At 40.8% G+C, this 18,646-nt stretch overlaps 1 protein-coding gene across 3 annotated transcripts in view; it reads left to right on the top strand.

The window, feature by feature from the left end:
* Positions 1-18,646, top strand: part of SEL1L2 (SEL1L2 adaptor subunit of SYVN1 ubiquitin ligase) — a gene marked incomplete at both ends in the record, with an annotated part of 122,013 nt that overhangs the window by 22,249 nt on the left and 81,118 nt on the right. For 2 of the 3 annotated variants that reach the window (XM_080684224.1, XM_080684223.1), the window contains 3 exons: positions 10,367-10,535; positions 11,963-12,065; positions 15,857-16,019. In XM_080684224.1, the coding sequence (XP_080540350.1) occupies positions 10,367-10,535; positions 11,963-12,065; positions 15,857-16,019 (435 nt within the window). Of the gene's footprint in view, positions 1-10,366; positions 10,536-11,962; positions 12,066-15,856; positions 16,020-18,646 lie in introns of those variants that run through there. The other variant, XM_080684225.1, reaches the window with a different exon arrangement.

Here is an 18,646-nt window from a genome sequence, read left to right as displayed (position 1 = left end):
TGCCAGTTTAAATGGCTTTTTTTTTCTTGCATAGTTGCTCAGACTAGGACTTTAAGCTATGTTGAATAGAAGTTGTGAGAGTAGACATATTTGCCTAGTTCCTAATCTTAAAGGAAAATCTTTCAGTCTTTCACAAAAATGAAACATTGAGTATGATGTTAGGTGTGGGTTTTTCTATATGGCTTTTATTATATTGAGGTTGTTTCCTTCTATTCCTAGTTTGTTGAGTGTTTTGATTATGAAAGGTTGTTGAATTTTGTCAAATGCTCTTTCTGCAGTAGTTGAAATGATTATGTTAATGTGGTATATTACATTGCTTGATTTTTGTAGGTTAAAACATGTTTGTATTTCAGAAATAAATCCCACTTGGTCATGGAATAATCTTTTTGATGTACTTTTGAATCTATTTGCTAGTATTTTGTTGAAGATTTTTGCACCAATATTCATCAGGATTATTGGTCTGTAATTTTCTTATAGTGTCCTTGTCTGGCTTTGGTATCAGGGTAATACTGCCTTCATAGTATGAGTGTAGAAGTGTTCTCTCCAATTTAATATTTTGGAAGAGTATGAGACAGAAGTCAGGTTTTTTTAGAGGTAGAAATGTAATACTATACATACACACACAGAGAGAGAGAGAGAGAGAGAGAGAGAGAGAGAGAGAGAGAGAGAGAGAGATTATACATTATATTTATAGAATACCTCCAGCAGAGGCTGGGAAAATAAGTTGTTTTCAAACACATTAACATTTATGTAGTAAAACATATAAGTATTCACATTAAATCAGATAAATAAAGAACATAACTTTACATCAGATGCAGGCAGATTTTCTCACCATCTGAATGTGAACACAAAACTGTTGAAAAGCTTTCAGTTTTCAGATATTTTTGGATTTTGGAATTGCAGATAAGAGTTTGGGGGTCCTGTGAAATCTCTCCCTTGTTACAGAACTTCCATTTAGGTACCCCTCTTGCACTCCATCCACTTTATTGGTAAAACATCAACCCTGATTGAATGCAGTTCTCCACATATCAATTCCTGCACCTGAGTATCTGAATGTGGCTAAAAATGAGCACAAACAGGCAACCAATCTCATTTCAACTTTATGACCACAAGCCTCAAGTAGGCCTTCAATGTGTCCCTGCAAACCTGAACATTTCCCTAATCAAATTTTTCTCCCTCTCTAATGCTGCTGTTTCATATATTCTTCTCAAAATTCAATACTCTCAGATGATTACTTTTCTCAGCTGGGTTTGTTTTCTCATTGAAAAAAATAGACAGTCTGAAGAGCAAACCTACATTCTCCTCCAGTGGTCGGCAAACTGCGGCTCACAAGCCACATGCGGCTCGCGAGTTTGCCGACCACTGGGATAGGGACTTAATCACAAGGAACAACAACAGCCAGTAATTATTGGAATCAAGAGTCTAGGTCAGTGGTCGGCAAACTCATTAGTCAACAGAGCGGCAAACCGCAGCTCGCAAGCCGCATGTGGCTCGCGAGCCACAGTTTGCCGACCACTATCCTACACCAACCACTCTATCAGTCTACCAGTATCTATAACCATGTACAGTGCCTCAACCTTAGTCACAAACTAAGACACATCTCTACTGGGATGTCTAAAAGGCATTACACTTGATATGTTGACTACTGGGATGTTGATTTTCCTCAACTCCAAACCTGTTCCTTCCCTAGTGTCTAATTGTACCAGTAAATGGCTCCTTCATCCACCAGATGCTTGGGGTAAAAATTTAACTTCTTTCTCTCATGCCCAATATAACACCTAGTGTGAGTCTTACAGGCGTCCTCAAACTACGGCCCACAGGCCACATGCAGCCCACCGAGGACATTTATCTGGCCCGCCGGGCGCTGCTGCCTGTCCTGCTTAGCAGCCGACTTGTCCCGGGCCCACAGTGCGCACAGGAATTTGTTCATAGTTTTTTTTTTAAACTATAGTCCGGCCCTCCAACCGTCTGAGGGACAGTGAACTGGCCCCCTGTTTAAAAAGTTTGAGGCCAAAACCGGTTTGGCTCAGTGGATAGAGCGTCGTCCTGCGGACTGAAGGGTCCCGGGTTCGATTCCGGTCAAGGGCATGTACCTTGGTTGCGGGCACATCCCCAGTGGGGGGTGTGCAGGAGGCAGCTGATCGATGTCTCTCTCTCATCGATGTTTCTAGCTCTCTATCCCTCTCCCTTCCTCTCTGTGAAATATCAATAAAATATATTTAAAAAAAAAAAAGTTTGAGGACCCCTGCTTTAAAATATATCCTGAATCCAGTCACTTAAATACTCTACCACCAGCCACCAGCTTCACCCATGTAGACTCTGTGTTAGTCAACTCCTTGGTCTCCTGCCTACATTCTTGCCCCACTGCAGTCTATTCACTTTAAAGTATATGTTCCATTACACAAAGGCATATACTTTTTTTGTGTCCCACGGGGTCCTACATGACCTGGTCTTTGCTGTTTATCTGAACTTTGACCACTCTCCCAATTACTCCATTCCAGCCATCTCAGCTTTCATACTAGCTTAGAATACCCAAGGATACCTCTACCTCAGTGCCTACTGTTTTCCTCTGCTAGGATGATCTGCCAAATAATCACATGGCTCTTTGTCCTCAATACACCAGGTATCTACTCATATGTTTCCCCCTCAAATTTTTTTTCAAAAAGCAAGACTTTTTTTATTGCTTAACTAATTTTAATAGCATGACATAAAACCCCTACACTTGATATAATCATTACACAAAACACATAGATGAATACTTTCTTCTTATAAAATATAAAATAAGCAAGACATATGAAAATACACAAGTTTCCATTAAATAAATGAATTTTATTTATTTATTATTGACACTATTGCAGAAGTCTCCCATTTCCCCCACTTTATCCATCTCCCCCCTAACCTTCACCACACTGTTGCCTATGTCCATGGGCTATGTATATATCTTATCTGGCTACTCTCTTCAACTTCTTTTATTCAGTCCCCCTACCACCCTCCTGCTCTGACCTCTGTCAGTCTGTCCCATGTATCCATGCCTCTGGTTCTACTTTGTTCATTAGATTCCACATATAAGTGAGATCATATGGTACTTGTCTTTCTCTGACTGGCTTCTTTTGCTTAGCATAATAATCTCCAGGTCCAGCCCTAGCCAGTTTGGCTCAGTGGATAGAGCGTCGGCCTGCGGACTGAAGGGTCCCAGGTTGGATTCCGGTCAAGGGCATGTACCTTGGTTGTGGGCACATCCCCAGTAGGGGTTGTGCAGGAGGCAGCTGATCGATGTTTCTCTCTCATCGATATTTCTAACTCTCTATCCCTCTCCCTTCCTCTCTGTAAAAAATCAATAAAATATATTTTTTAAAAAATAAAATTAAAAAAATAATAATCTCCAGGTCCATCCATACTGCAAAAAGTAAGAGTTGTTTCTTTTTTACAGCTAAGTAGGGTGCCATTGTGTAAATGTACAACAGCTTTTTATCCACTCATCTGATGGGCAGTTGGACTATTTCCAGATCTTGGCTACTATAAATAACTAGAGGCCTGGTGCACAAAATTCATGCATGGGGAGGGGTGGCGATCCCTCAGCATGGCCTGCACCCTCTCACAATCTGGGACCCCTCGGGGGATGTCCGACTGCCGGTTTAGGCCCGAATCCAAGGATCAGACATAAACTGGCAGTCGGACATCCCTCTCTCAATCTGGGACCGCTGCCTCCTAACCGCTTGCCTGCCTGCCTGATCGCCCCTAACCACCTCTGCCTGCCTGCCTGATCACCCCTAACTGCCTCTGCCTGCCATCCTAATCGCCCCTAACCACTCACCTGCCTGCCTGATTGCCCCTCACTGCTCGCCTGCCTGCCTGATCACCTAACCACTTGCCTGCCTGCCTGATCACCCCTAACTGCTTGCCTGCCTGCCTGATCACTGCCTCTGCCTCAGCCCCCGCTGCTGCGGCTTCATCTGAAAGGTTGTTTGGCTGTCCATTCTAATTAGCATATTATGCTTTTATTATTATAGATGTTGCTATGAACATATTCCTTACCCAGATTGGGATTTCATGTTTTATCATGTGCCATTATATATCTATATAATTATTCATCTTTGATTCCCACACTGGAAATTAAGCTCCATGATTATAGGTTAACTAGAGGCCCAGTGCACAAATTCATGCATGGGTGGGGTCTGGCTGGCCGGACCCCAATCAGCGGATCAGGGCCAGGCCTGTCAGGAGGAGGAGATGGCGGGAGGTTGGCCTGCCAGCCCACCCCAATTGGGGCTCAATCAGGGCTGGGCCAGCTCGGGGGAGGGGCTGCAGGCAATTGGCCAGCGGGCCCCACCCCTGATTGGGGTGGGGAGCCTATTAGGGGCGTGGCTGGCTGGGAGAGGGGTCGTGGGCCGATTAGGGTGGTGGAGGCTGATTGCAGGTGAGTCCAGCCGTGGGGAGGGGCTGTGGGCAGTGGGCCAGCCAGCCCTACCCCTGATCAGGGTGGTGGGGGCCCACCATGGGAGGGACTGCAGGAGGTTGGCCGGCCGGCCCCACCCCCTGATCAGGCCAGTTCACTGGCCTCAGTGGGCATCATAGCGACCTGTCATTCCAGTTGTTATGGTATTCTAGTCGCTGGCTTTTCATATATATAGATTACACATTGATTTCCTCCTTGCATTTGGCTACGCTTATTCATGTTCCTGTCAAGCTCTTCCTGTTTACCTCTTCCTCTACAATATACTATGCTACATTTTAACATTTAGTGAAAATAGCATTTAGTAAGAACCCCCCAGATCTTGAGAACCTTGTCCTATCTAATATCACCAATCATTCTATGATAACTACACTATCTTACTTGCATCACTAGGTGCCCTTGCTTCAGGGCCTTTGTTTTTGATATTTCCTCTGCTAGAACTCTTTCCTGAGGTACTTTTATTACTAATCCCTCCTTCCTCACAGAAGGGTCTACTCAAAAATTCTCAGAGGACTTGTCCCTAACCATCCTATATCAAATAACACCAAGTTTTATCAATTTCATCCCCCTACTCTTTTGTAAAAACCTCCTTTTATCAATTGACTATTATCTTTTCCACCAGAACATCGTCTTCATGAGGGCAAAGTCCTTTTACTGTGCATAGCTGTCTCCCTTATATATGTCTATCTTAGAATAGGGCCTGAGATAGACACTCAGTAAATACTGGTGTCTTTTATTGAATTTATAATTTTTAGATGCTTTTGAGAGTTAGAAAAAGGCTCTCTATCTGCCTGAGGTCCATTATACTAGTACTTGCTCTAGTTGGCTGTTGTACTGCCCACTCCCACTGAGTGAAAAAGGAATCAAAATCAAGAAACAATGGCCACTGTAGAAGAAGATAGAAATACTAGACAATCAGAGGCATTTGATAAGTTTGCACTGCCTCCTTAACTTAGCTGTTGGCTAGTTTTGAATCAAAATTTTGTTTCTTTTAATGATAATAGCATATGATAATCCCACTGTACCAAAGAATGCTGGAGGCTCATCATCTTCCATGTTCTCTTTTTTGTGATGCCCAGATATTATGTTCCCAGCTGCCTGGGCAATTGGGTAAAGCTATTTTATGGTCTTACCCAGTGTAAAGTGGCTCAAAGCACTGTGCCACTTCCACATCTGGCCTGTTGAAGAAAACAAAACAAAACAAAACAAAACAAGAACCCTTCTGCACATGGTCTTCCATGCTCTTTCCCTTTTTGGCTGCTAGATATCAATGCTTAGGAAAACCTTGTGATTCCCATGTTGAAGTCAGCACACCCTCTATTTGCCTGGATCCCTGAGTGACAGCTGCCACTAAGTTGAACACCTGCCTATTGATTTTGAGCCATTAGACATTGTGGGTTTATTTGTTAACATGCAATATTTGACACATACTTATTTTTCTCTACATTCTAACTGGCTTTATTTGTTTCTTTATTTACTAGAGTCCCGATGCATGAAATTCGTGCATTTGTGCAAGAGTAGGCCTTCCTTCCCCCGGTTGCCACCACCAGCTTCCCTCTGGCACCTGGGACCTGGGCTTTCCTTGCAGCTCCAGCTTCGTCTGGAAGGACATCCAGTCTAATTAGCATATTATGCTTGTATTATTATAGATTTTAATAAATTTATTTGAGTAACATTGGTTAATAGGATCATATAGGTTTCAAGTATACATTTCTATGATATAAGATCTATATATGGCACATATTTATACTTATTAAAATTCATTGCTTATATGCAATTCAAATTTAACTACACATCTTGTATTTTTATTTGCTGAGTCTGGCAACCCCACACTCAAAGCCCTTACATATCCACACGGAAACCTGTACATGAATGTTTGCAGCAGCATTAGTCATAATAGCCAAAATGTGGAAACGTCTCAAATGTTCATCAGCAGACTAACAAAATGTAGTATATCCATATAAGGAATGTTATTTGGCCATAAAAAATAATGAAATGCTGATGCATGCAACAACATGGATCAACCTTGAAAGCATTATGCTAAGTGAAAGAAGTCAGTTACCAAAACCCACATAGTATAGTAATTCCAGGATATGGGAATCTATAGAGATGGAACATTGATTAGTGGTTGCTTGGGACTGAGAGTAGGGTAATTGGGAAAATAGGGAGGGTAATAGCTAAAAAATGCATGGTTTCTTCTTGAGGTGAAAAAAATGTTCTGAAAATGACTGTGATGATGGTTACACATATCCGTGAATATTCTAAAAACCATTGAATTGTTCACTTAAACATACAATTATCTTATCTAATAAAAGAGCAATATGCAAATTGACCTTACCTCCACTACACACACAAGCCACACCCACCAGCCACGCCCACCAGCCAATCAGGAGGGAATATGCAAATAAACCCAATCAAGATGGCTGCAGCCACAGAGAGCAGGAGGGAGGCTTGGGTTTCCCTGGCAATGGAGGAAGCCAAGCTTTCTGCCTGCCCTTGACAGCCCAGGCCTCCACTCAAGGCTACAAAGTTTCAATTATAGAAGATAAATAAATCCCAACAGAAATGGTGGCAGCCATGGAGCTGGAGAGAGCAGGAAGCTAGGGTTGCCCAAGGCAATGGAGGAAGCCAAGCTTCTGTAGCCCTGGCCTGCTTTGTTCTCTGCTTAAGGCTACGAAGTTTCAATTATAGAAGATACAAAAATCCCAACAGAAATGGCTGCTGCCATGGAGCAAGCAGAAGGCTTGGCTCCACTCCAGGCTACAAAGTTTCAATTGTAGAAGATAAATAAACCCCAGATACCAGGGCCTCCACTTGGGTCGCCAGGGGGCATGGCCGGCCTGCAAACCACCACAGGCCCCTCACCCAGGCCGCCCCACGCCCCAAGGGAACCCCCACCCTGATCTGGGACACCCTTCAGGGCAAACCAGCTGGCCCTCACCCATGCACCAAGCCTCTATCCTATCTAATAAAAGAGTAATATGCAGATTGACCATCACTCTAACACGTAGGATGGCTGCCCCCATGTGGTCAAAGATCCTGCCCCCATGTGGACACAAGATGGCCGCCACAAGATGGCCAGCAGGGGAGGGCAGTTGGGAGGGACCAGGCCTGCAAGGGAGGGCAGTTGTGGGCAATCAGGCCAGCAGGGGAGGGCAGTTGGGAGGGACCAGACCTGCAAGGGAGGGCAGTTGGGGGCGATCAAGCCTGCTGGGGAGGGCAGTTAGGGGTGACCAGACCTGCAGGCGAAGGCAATTAGGGGCAAACAGGCTGGCAGCGGAGCAGTTAGGCATCAATCAGACTGGCAGGGGAGTGGTTAGGGGATGATCAGGCTGGCAGGCAGAAGCGGTTAGGGGCAATCAGGAAGGCAAGCAGGCGAGCAGTTGGGAGCCAGCAGTCCTGGATTGTGAGAGGGATGTCCGACTGCCCGTTTAGGCCCGATCCAGATTGGAGAAGGTGCAGGCTGGGCTGAGGGACAACCCCCCCCCTCGTGCACGAATTCTATGCACCGGGCCTCTAGTCCTATATAATAAAAGCCTAATATACTAAGTGTCTGGTAGTCCAGTTTTCTGTTCAAAGTCCAATCAAAGCATAATATGCTAATGATATGCTAAGGCTGCTTAACCACTATAATGTGCACTGACCACCAGGGGGCAGTCAACCAGTCAACCAGTTGCTATGACATGCACTGACCACCAGGTGTAGATGCTGCGACCAGTAGGTTAGTTTGCTGCTGGAGTCTGGCCAATCAGAACTGAGCAAGATGGGCCAGACATGCCCTGGAGCCCTCCTACAGTCCCTCCCCGGATGGCCAACCTCCCGTGTCCCTCCCCGGCCCCCACTGTGTACCGGTGGGGTCCCTCATCCTGGCCTGCGGCCTCTTGCAATCTGGAACCCCTCAGGGGATGTCAGAGAGCTGGTTTCAGCCTGATCCCACAGGCCAGGCAGAGGGACCCCACTGGTGCACGAATTCATGCACTGGGACTCTAGTACATTTATAACTATAAAATGAGAATTATATCACAATAAAGCTGTTTAAAAATAAAAGTCCTTACCATATAGCTTCATATCCCTGCATGTTCTAGCTTCTGAGTCATTGCTCTGATGTCTTTGCTACAACATGGGAAGGTGTTAAGCAGTCTAGAAAGTGACCTTGGAAAGAGGGAGTTTAAATTGTGGAAAGAACTTTGGAAAACATTTTTATTTTAGTTAGTCACAGGATTTTCTTACTTTCTATCTATCATAAATTTGTTGTAATGTGAAGGCAGTATCAACATCTTCATCTTTTTTAAGTGTACACAATTGATATTACCATGACAACTTACCAGTAGAAAAGTAAAGTTAGTTAAATTATCTATTTTATTTATAACATTTAGGTTTTAATGCTTGGCTCTGCAGTTCAGATGACAATACAATATATTTAAAAGTTTTTATTTATAAAAGATACTAGAGGCCCGGTGCACGAAATTCATGCACGAGGGGGGGGTGTGTCCCTCAGCCCAGCCTGCACCCTCTCCAATCTGGGACCCCTCTCACAATCCAGGACTGCTGGCTCCCAACTGCTCGCCTGCTTGCCTTCCTGATTGCCCCTAACCACTTCTGCCTGCCAGCCTGATCACCCCCTAACCACTCCCCTGCCAGCCTGATTGATGCCTAACTGCTCCCCTGACAGCCTGTTTTCCCCTAACTGCCCTCCCCTGCAGGCCTGGTCACCCCTAACTGCCCTCCCCTGCAGGTTTGGGTCCCTCCCAACTGCCCTCCCCTGCAGGCCTGGTCACCCCTAACTGCCCTCCCCTGCAGGCCTGGTCACCCCTACCTGCCTTCCCCTGCAGGCTTGATCACCCCCAACTGCCCTCCCTTGCAGGCCTGGTTCCTCCCAACTGCCCTCCCCTGCTGGCCATCTTGTGGTGGCCATCTTGTGTCCACATGGGGGCAGGATCTTTGACCACATGGGGGCAGACATCTTGTGTGTTGGAGTGATGGTCAATCTGCATATTACTCTTTTATTAGATAGGATAGAGGCCTGCTGCACGGGTGAGGGCCAGCTGGTTTGCCCTGAAGGGTGTCCCGGATCAGGGTGGGGGTTCCCTTGGGGCGTGGGGCGGCCTGGGTGAGGGGCCTGTAATGGTTTGCAGGCCGGCCATGCCCCCTGGCGACCCAAGTGGAGGCCCTGGTATCTGGGATTTATTTATCTTCTACAATTGAAACTTTGTAGCCTGGAGCGGAGCCAAGCCTTCTGCTTGCTCCATAGTGGCAGCCATTTTGGGGGGGATTTATGTATCTTCTATAACTGAAACTTTGTAGCCTTGAGTGGAGGCCTAGGCCGGCAAGGGCAGGCGGAAAGCTTGGCTTCCTCCATCACCGGGGGCAACCCTAGCCTCCCTCCTGCTCTCTGTGGCCATAGCCATCTTGGTTGGGTTTATTTGCATATTTGCTCCTGATTGACTGGTGGGCGTGGCTTGTTGGCATGGCTTGCGGGTGTAGCGGAGTGATGGTTAATTTGCATATTAGTCTTTTATTATTTAGGATGAATTCTTTTCCTAGCCAGGTGACTTGGTTGGTTTGAGTGTCGTCCTATACACCAAAAGGTTGCAGGTTTGATTCCTAGTCAGGGCACATACCTAAGTTGCGGGTTAAATCCCTAGTCAGGGCGTGTATTGGAGGCAACCAATCAATGTTTTTCTCTCACATTGATGTTTCTCTCTCTTTCTCTCGCTTTCCCTTCCTCTCTCTTTAAAATTAATTTAAAAAATATCCGTGGGTGAGGATTTAAAAAATGATATGAATTTTTAAAGTGAACTAAGCAGTCATTAGAGTGATTGCATTAAACTACTATTTTTCCCATGAATAGATGAATTTTTTACTTTCCTGTTTTATTTTTTAAAACATGAGCAAAAATCTTTTTCTTTGTAGATATCAGTGAACAAAATCAAACAATTTTTATCATATATATTGGAACGAAGAAAATTGGTCAAAGTAATCAGTAAAAGAGAAAATCTCTTGGAAAAAAAGAAGAATCAACATAAATTAAGAATAAAAGGAATTCAAAATAAAGATATCTCGAAAAGAAATAAAAATTATTGTAAGTTGAATTGCCTTTCACATGTAATTGTAAAATAACTTTATGTAATCTAAAATTGAATTTTAGAGCTACTTTTTTAAAAGTCTTAGGATATAGTAATAAATATTTATATATACAAAAGCCTTAAATTTGGCAGTTTCTGACCCTCGTTTTAGATTCAGAATTTGTAGTGATTAAAATAAGCAAGGTTGATAAATAGAACTCCTAGGGGGAAAATATAAAAAAATTGTGCAGATAAAACATTTATTAGCTATTCTGCTAATTGAAACCCTTATACTTTGAAGAAAATAAAAATTGATGTAATACTCTTATTTTCCCTAGTCTATCTGAAACTCTCCCTGGTAAGGACATGCCTGATTAATGCATCAGTTTCTCTGGATGCAAGAGTGGTCTAGATAATATAAACAAAGTCTGCATAGATTCTGTCTGTATGAGTAAACTAGTGCTCAGTCATAAAATTTAAGAATCAATTTTAACATTTTATTTAAGTCTGATGCATGAAAGCTTTCTCTTTTCTAACATATGTATGAAGTTCTATTTTATTAACATCTCATTTAAGAGTTCTGACAGAAAAAATTAAGATCAATTTTAATGGCATTATAAAAAATTATATATACATCTCTTTAACCTATTTTAAATCTAAGTGATATACATTGAAACATTTCACCTGACCATTTCTTTTTTACATCGAAACATGGCCTGCCTTTTATTTAGCATAGGTCCACTGATTGGCATTTGTAGTATAAACCTCACTCAAACTGAAACATTTATAATTTCCCATCTCAGGTATTTAATAAAGCAAAAGCACTAAAGACATTTATGGAACAATCTGTGGGCAGAATCCTGCCATATATTTGCAGACTTTTTCCCTACTCATAGAACGATCTCAGAAAGGTTCTATGAGAGGAGGGGGGAGCCTTGGGCAAAGCTAAATTTTTACCTCCAATCTTAGGTGTACACCAGTCATCTTGGAGATGCCCATTGCCTATGTTCTTCCTTATGTCCTCTTGGAATCTTACGGTTCTGAGGTTTATGGTCCATGCTTAATTAAAAAAGTCTGGGAACTGAGATCCTGGTGTCTAAAAGCCGGCCTCTAGGTATATCAGGCAAACCCTTCTCTTGGAGGCCTTGCTTCCTGCCTTCTGCTTTAGGACTTTGTATTCCCTTTCCAGACTTGGAACATCTCTTTCCCTTTTACCATCAAAAGTATCTCAGTGTCTCTTCCATCTTCCAGACCCTTTCACAAAAGGCAGGGCAAGTGTACTTTTGTAAGCAGTTTCTACCTTCTGACCAAATGTAAGGTAATTTTCTTGAAATGCAGAGATTAAAAAATAAGGAGAACAAAAGTCAAGCTAATATGCAGCACATTCTTTTTAAAATATAAAACACAAAACTAATGTTACTTTTCCTTGTTTTTTCACATATAGTAAAAAAGCGATCAAAGAAAAATTTCACAGCTGAAGGCGAACAGCTATTTAAAATGGGCATCAAGATTCTCCAGCAGTCTAAGGGCCAAAGACAAAAAGCACAGTAAGTCTTTATTCAGTTACATAAGCCAAGTTAAATTTCCAGGTTGAGAAAAAGAACAATTCAAAATCTAGTTTCAATGTCATTAAAATGTTATTGAAATAACAAATAAACATATCTGCCCATAAGTTTTTATTTTTAATAGGATTAAATCATGTTTAAGGAATCCCACATATTATCAGCATAAATAAATAGAACCATATGTGAAATTGTGGTTCCTACACATTAAGTGAAATGCAGAATTAAAGCACTTACCTGAACATTCAGGTAAAAATATTCTCTGTTGACTTTTTATTAGATACTAGAGACCCGGTGCACGAATTCATGCACCAGTGGGGTCCCTCAGCCTGGCCTGCAGGATCAGGCTGAAACCGGCTCTCCAACATCTCCCGAGGGGTCCCGGATTGCAAGAGGGCACAGGCCAGACCAAGGGACCCCACCGGTACATGATCAGGGTCGGGAAGGGATGTGGGAGGTTGGCCAACCCTGGAGGGACCATGGGAGGGCTCCAGGGCATGTCTGGCCTGTTTCACTAAGTCCCGATCGGCCAGACCCCAGCAGCAAGCTAACCTAGTGGTCGGAGCATCTGCCTCCTGGTGGTCAGTGCACGTCATAGTGAGCGGTTGAGCAGCCTTAGCATATCATTAGCATATTACGTTTGATTGAATGACCGACCGGACGATTGGACACTTAGCATATTAGGCTTTTATTATATAGGATTCCAAATAAAATTAAATGTGTTAAATTAGTGTAGTTGTTTTAGAAGCTTTATTCTCCTATATATTCCTTCAATACTTTCTGGTTTTAAAGCACTTTCATGTATGTGATCCCATTTTATCCCCAGACTTATGAGTTAAGAGCATCATTCTTCCACATTAAAAAGTTAAGAACAGAATTGAGGATGTTAAACTGAGGTGATCACAAATACACAGCTGGGAAATGACTAAGCTGTGCAAGTCTGTTTTTTCACTTGTTTACCTTGTCTTCAAGGGAGTCAGAAATATCTTCTCTCCTCAGTAGAGGGCACAATATGAGGTCACCCTACAAGTCTATAGTTAAAGCTTTTGGAGCAAATCACATTTATTGGCTATGTGATCCCAGGCAAGTTACTTAACCTCCTTTTGCCCTGAAAAATACAGTCAAGCTCTTAGAACAATGCCTGACACATAGTAACCAGGATTATGATAGGCATTTGTTATTTTTATCTCTAATCCTCTAACCAATAAGTGGAAGGTGTGGGATAAAAGAAAGCAAGTGTATTATACCAATAATAGAAAGAATGGGCCTTGAACTCCCAACAAGGAAACATCCTTTATTTTCTCACAAATTAAGCATACTTAATTAGCCCTGATGAAGTATTCCAGAGCTGGATTAGCCAACCCTGGACAGGACAACAGCAGAATTTTTCTTAAAACTCAAAGTGATACGAGTGTAAGAGTATAAAGGATGAGGGGGGACACTCAACTATGAACCTGATTATAACAACACCAGCAACTTCCATCTATACCAGTAAGCACCTATTCTGTGCTAGTTAATGTTCTAGGCATTTATGTGTAATATTATTCATTGCTTACTATTATATTGATAGACATAGATTTTTATCCCCAATTTACAGAGGATGAAATGGAAGGTCAAAAGAATTGTGTAATACTTTCAAAGTCAAAAAGAAAGAAGCAAGGGAGTTGATCCTCTCATTCAGTCATTCAGCCTCTTTGAATGTATGAGAGGCAAATTGTTAAACAAGTCAGTGCTATTAGAATTACAGATGTTAAGCAAGCATGTCAGGGAAATACAAATTTGTCTGAAGGAGTCAAGAAGCCTCTGTGATAGCCAGGGTTAGCTGCCATTAAGAATTATTCCACATCAACAAAGAAGGTTAGGAACTACGCTGCTGCCCCACACCAAGTTTCTGATGTGTTCTAGAGATGTATTTAGTCTTCCTCTCTCCCTGCACCCACCTTAGCATCTAATACCAGAAACCTAATTGAACTTTCCTTTTGCCCCTGCTGCCCAGTTTGTCCTCTTGGGGATTGTAGCCCAGATCTTAATCCTATTTAATTTACCAACAACTTTCTCCAGCCCTGGGTCCTGCTTCTAGTATTCCTTATATCACCTTGGACCTTCCTGACAGGGGGACCTAGATACCCATCTCTGTCTCTCGAAATCAAAGACACATAGAAAGATTGGTTTTGCAACCCATTGCTGCACCCAGGACCAGTGAATGGATATACTGCTGGATCCTTCAGTCCAAGGTTTCTCTGCCCTGATCCATGTCAATGCCTTTCTAGTCTGAGCATCCCAGCAGGCTATGCAGTTGCAGCAGCAAGCCATGTGACAGAAGAGCTTTAGGGAGTCTGTATCCTGATGTCAGATCTATCCCTGGATGCCAGACATGTGCATTTATTGACCTTTGAGACCTAGCTTCCTTGCTTTCTGTTTCCCAGGTCCTCAGCTTGCTCTGACAATTTCTTGCTTAACCTCCTGGCTTCTTTTTTTTTTTCCACTGGAGTCTACTTTCTGTTTTGCCATCCAGGACCCTAATGCCTACCTGGATATCACTAGCCCATCCTTTTTTGTCTAGTCAGTCTATCCCAGCCTTTTACCAAGAGCAGGCTATGTTAGCATCAGCCTGGAAAGGTGTTACATAAAGCTGAGTCTCCTGATCCTTCTAAACTGGTAGCAGTGTCAGATATGTGTGTTTGTTCCAGCATTTGAGTCAAGGTCACAAGTAAAGGTTAATGCTTTCATGTCTTACCACTACCATAAAGGAAGTTATAATAGTAAAAATCAATCCCAAAAGTACTCTCTGTCTCTGACACAAGATTTGACCTTGCAAGTCTCTCCATCACTGCTGTCATACAGATCCGTTACACAGATCTGTTACTGCTATACAGAAGGTGGCTTCTGAACCCTCAGAAAATGCAATGTAAAGCAATCCTATGGCATCTATATTTGCAATCACTAAGCTTTCATATCATTTACCCACTAATTACAGGAGAAAATTACAATGCCATAAAACTTTAGAACCTATACAAAAGTGATGATGATGATGATGATAGCTAAATTTATTGAGTACTTACTCTGTACCAGATGCTATACCAATTACTTCCTATGGATTATTTCATTGAATCTTCCTAGAAACCCTATGAAATAGGTGTTATTATTATCCCTATTCCATAGGTGAGAGAGACACAGGGAAGTTAAATAACTTGCCCAAAGATCTGAACTAATAAATGGTAGAGCCAGGATTTGAACTGAGGCAGTCAGACTCTAGAGCCCTTATAATCATTAGGTTTTGTTTGGTTATTGTTTTTCCATATAGTCCTGGCTTTGATCTGATAAAAATATGTTGTGTTTTTAAAAATTATTTCAGAATATTAAGGGACTGTTGTTCTCATGATAGTAACTTCCTAGAAGTGACAGTTTGATTATTTTCAATTTATTTTTATTATATTGTTATATATTTCAGAGTTTACTTTATAAAACAAATATTCGTAGTGAACTATTTTAGTACAAGTGCCTCAATTTTTTCACTTCACTTGGTATATAAGCTTGGTATATATAATGTATTTTATATATTTCTCCTTTTTATCAGCTTACCTATTTGTCAGATATATTGAAATTATAATCTTAGACTAATCTAAGGATAAAAGAATCAGTCTAGAGATGTAATGGGCTTTAGCTAAACCATATTGTTAAGAGCAATGACAACTAGGTCCTAGAGAGAAGTACTATGAAAGAAGGAACAGAAAATTTCATTTTCTCCACCTTCTAACCTGGTATTCTTGAAACAGAGCCTACATATTCTTTGCCAAAGCAGCTGACCTGGGAAACTTGAAAGCTATGGAGAAAATGGCTGATGCTTTGCTATTTGGAAATTTTGGCATGCAAAACATAACAGCAGCTATCCAATTATATGAGTTGTTGGCCAAAGAAGGATCATATAAAGCCCAAAATGTGAGTTTTGGAAAAAAATAAATCTCAAAAACTACATCCTGAAATAACTATAACATGTAAGAGGAATTGGGCAATAGTATTCCCACTCTACTTCATGAATCCAGACCTAGGGAAGTTGCTGCAATGCACAGAATAGTGTAGTGTCAGGGCAGGGACCCAGCAGCAGCCCTGGGCAAATCCTTAGTTACATTAGTGACCTTCAGGAATGGAACAGAACTGCTCTCTACTCCACTTTCCATGTCCATGTGTGTTCTGAGAAAATATGAGAACTCTGAATTCCTAACATTTTATACATAAAGTATATTCACCTATACAAAGAAATATAGAACTAAATCTATTACCTTAGGATGATGTTTTTCTGGTTTTTACATTTGAAATACTTTATAAGCTATATATATTTCCTTTTCTATTTAAGAAATGCATTTCATTTTATTCCAAAAATAACATAAGCATTTCATATAAAATTTGAAAAACATAAAAAAGACCTTCATAAACCAACTACCCTGACTCAACTATTGCATTTTCCCTTGGTTTCTTCCTCTCTGCATCTTCCTTTCTACACCATTCTAATCACAATACAAGTGCATATATCATTTTGTTTCTGGCTACGTAATGCTATAGCAAAATCATATTTTCATGTTTCTAGCCTTTTTAGTGAAAATATTTCTTCCTAATTACAAAAGAAATTAATGCTCATTACAAAAAGAAATCTGAGAATTCAGAAAGTATGAAGAAGAAAGTCAAAGTTGTCTAAAAATTTTTCTCCCAGATATTTTTGTGTTTGTTTGTGTGTGTTTTTTTACCATCCAGTAAATTTCAGAAACTATGCTTTGGGATCAGAAAAACTTAAGTTGGAATCTATACTGCCACTTGCTTATTGTGTAGCTATGTAAGAAAACCTTTTTCCCCTTCTTCTGCATGACAATTTGACCTTCCGTTCATCCTAGCTCTGTTTCCCTGGTAATTTGATAGAAGAAAATGTTAAACAGTGTTTCTAAGGAGCATTACTTATTATTGAAATGATCTCTGATTGGCAAACTTCCTTTGGACTGGGAGGAACCATAATGAACTATAAATACCTGATAGTCATAGTGATTCTTACCCTGGACAATCTATGGAGTTGTTACATGGGGCATGACATTTTTATGTCAGGGTGGCTCCCACACCCACCCAGTGTTGATATAAGCCCTTGGATTTGAGCCATCATCTAAGGGACCAAAGATGGCTGTTGGAATATTGTGCAAACTGCTGGGAAGACTCCCACAAACAAGAGGGCCTGGTGTTGCCTTCTGAAACTGTGATTCCTGTGCTATACCCAACTGAATAGACTGGTGGTAAATGTAGCCTATGGGAGTTTTGTGAGTCTTTATATTTAGTTGAACCAGAAATTGTTCCAGAAGACTGTGGGGCAACCTCTCTAATTTTTATCTGTATTTAGGATAATGATAAAACACTGGGAACTATCAGTCTGTCTCTGTGTCTATGAGTCTGTTTCTATTTTGTTTGTCCATTTATATTGTTCTTTAGATTCCACATGTAAGTGAAATCATATGATATTTGTCTTTCTCTGATTGACGTTTCACTTACATAAAATCCTTTAGGTCTATCCATGCTATTGCAAATGGTACGATTTCATTTATTGTGTGTGGATGAGTAATATTCCATTGTATAAATGTAAAGCTTTACAATCTAGTCATGGGGATGTAAAGTATAGCATAGGAAATATAGTCAATAATATTGTAATAACTACATATGATTCCAGGTGGATACTATAAATATCAGGGGGAACAATTTGTAAAGTATATGGTTGTCTAACCACTATGGCTATACACCTAAAACTAATACAAAATAATAGTGAATGTAGATTATAATTTTAAAAAAACTTCACTGGGAATTGTGTCTGTTTCACTGCTGTATCTCTAGCATTTAGCACAGTACCTGGGACAAAAAAATATATAATTAATTAATTATATACTTATATAAATAATTATATGCTTATATAATTAATTATATATTTATATGTAATTAACTATATAATAGTTAATGATGAATTAGTCACTGGAGTTATGGTAAGGATTAAAATAATATGTGAAGGTACTTAATTCCAACCTGGAACTTTGTAATCATTCATTATAAAGAAAGAATATAAATATTACTCCCACTATTATTCTTCTAGAATTTTACCTATAACTATGTAGAATTTGTTTTTGAAAATAAGATCATACTTTAATTGTTGTTTCCTAATCTTCTCTTTATTCACTTAACAATATATCATAGACATCTTCCCATATAAGTATATACAGATTAACATCATAATTTTAAATAGCCTTATAATTTTAATTAATGTGAGTTCTTGAATACTGTTTTTACCCTAGGCAATGTTTTGCAGTTAAATATAAAATAATTATATTTACAAAACAGTAAACAGATTTATAAATGTTGTAATAAAATATGAGAGTTATCAAACCTTCTTTCTCAATATTTAGATAATCAAAAATATAAAGTTTCAAGACAGACCAAATTTTATCATCATGTCCACCACTGAAATGATACCACCGAGCCCTTCCAGTCAAAATGGTAGTATAGGTACATGCGGTACTCAAATCCTCCCACAACTACATCAGAAT

This window comes from Plecotus auritus, assembly GCF_963455305.1.
Source record: "Plecotus auritus genome assembly, chromosome: 8".
Classification (NCBI taxonomy): domain Eukaryota; kingdom Metazoa; phylum Chordata; class Mammalia; order Chiroptera; family Vespertilionidae; genus Plecotus; species Plecotus auritus.
Note: the sequence above shows the minus strand (reverse complement) of the source record. Positions and strands in the feature narration are given on the sequence as shown.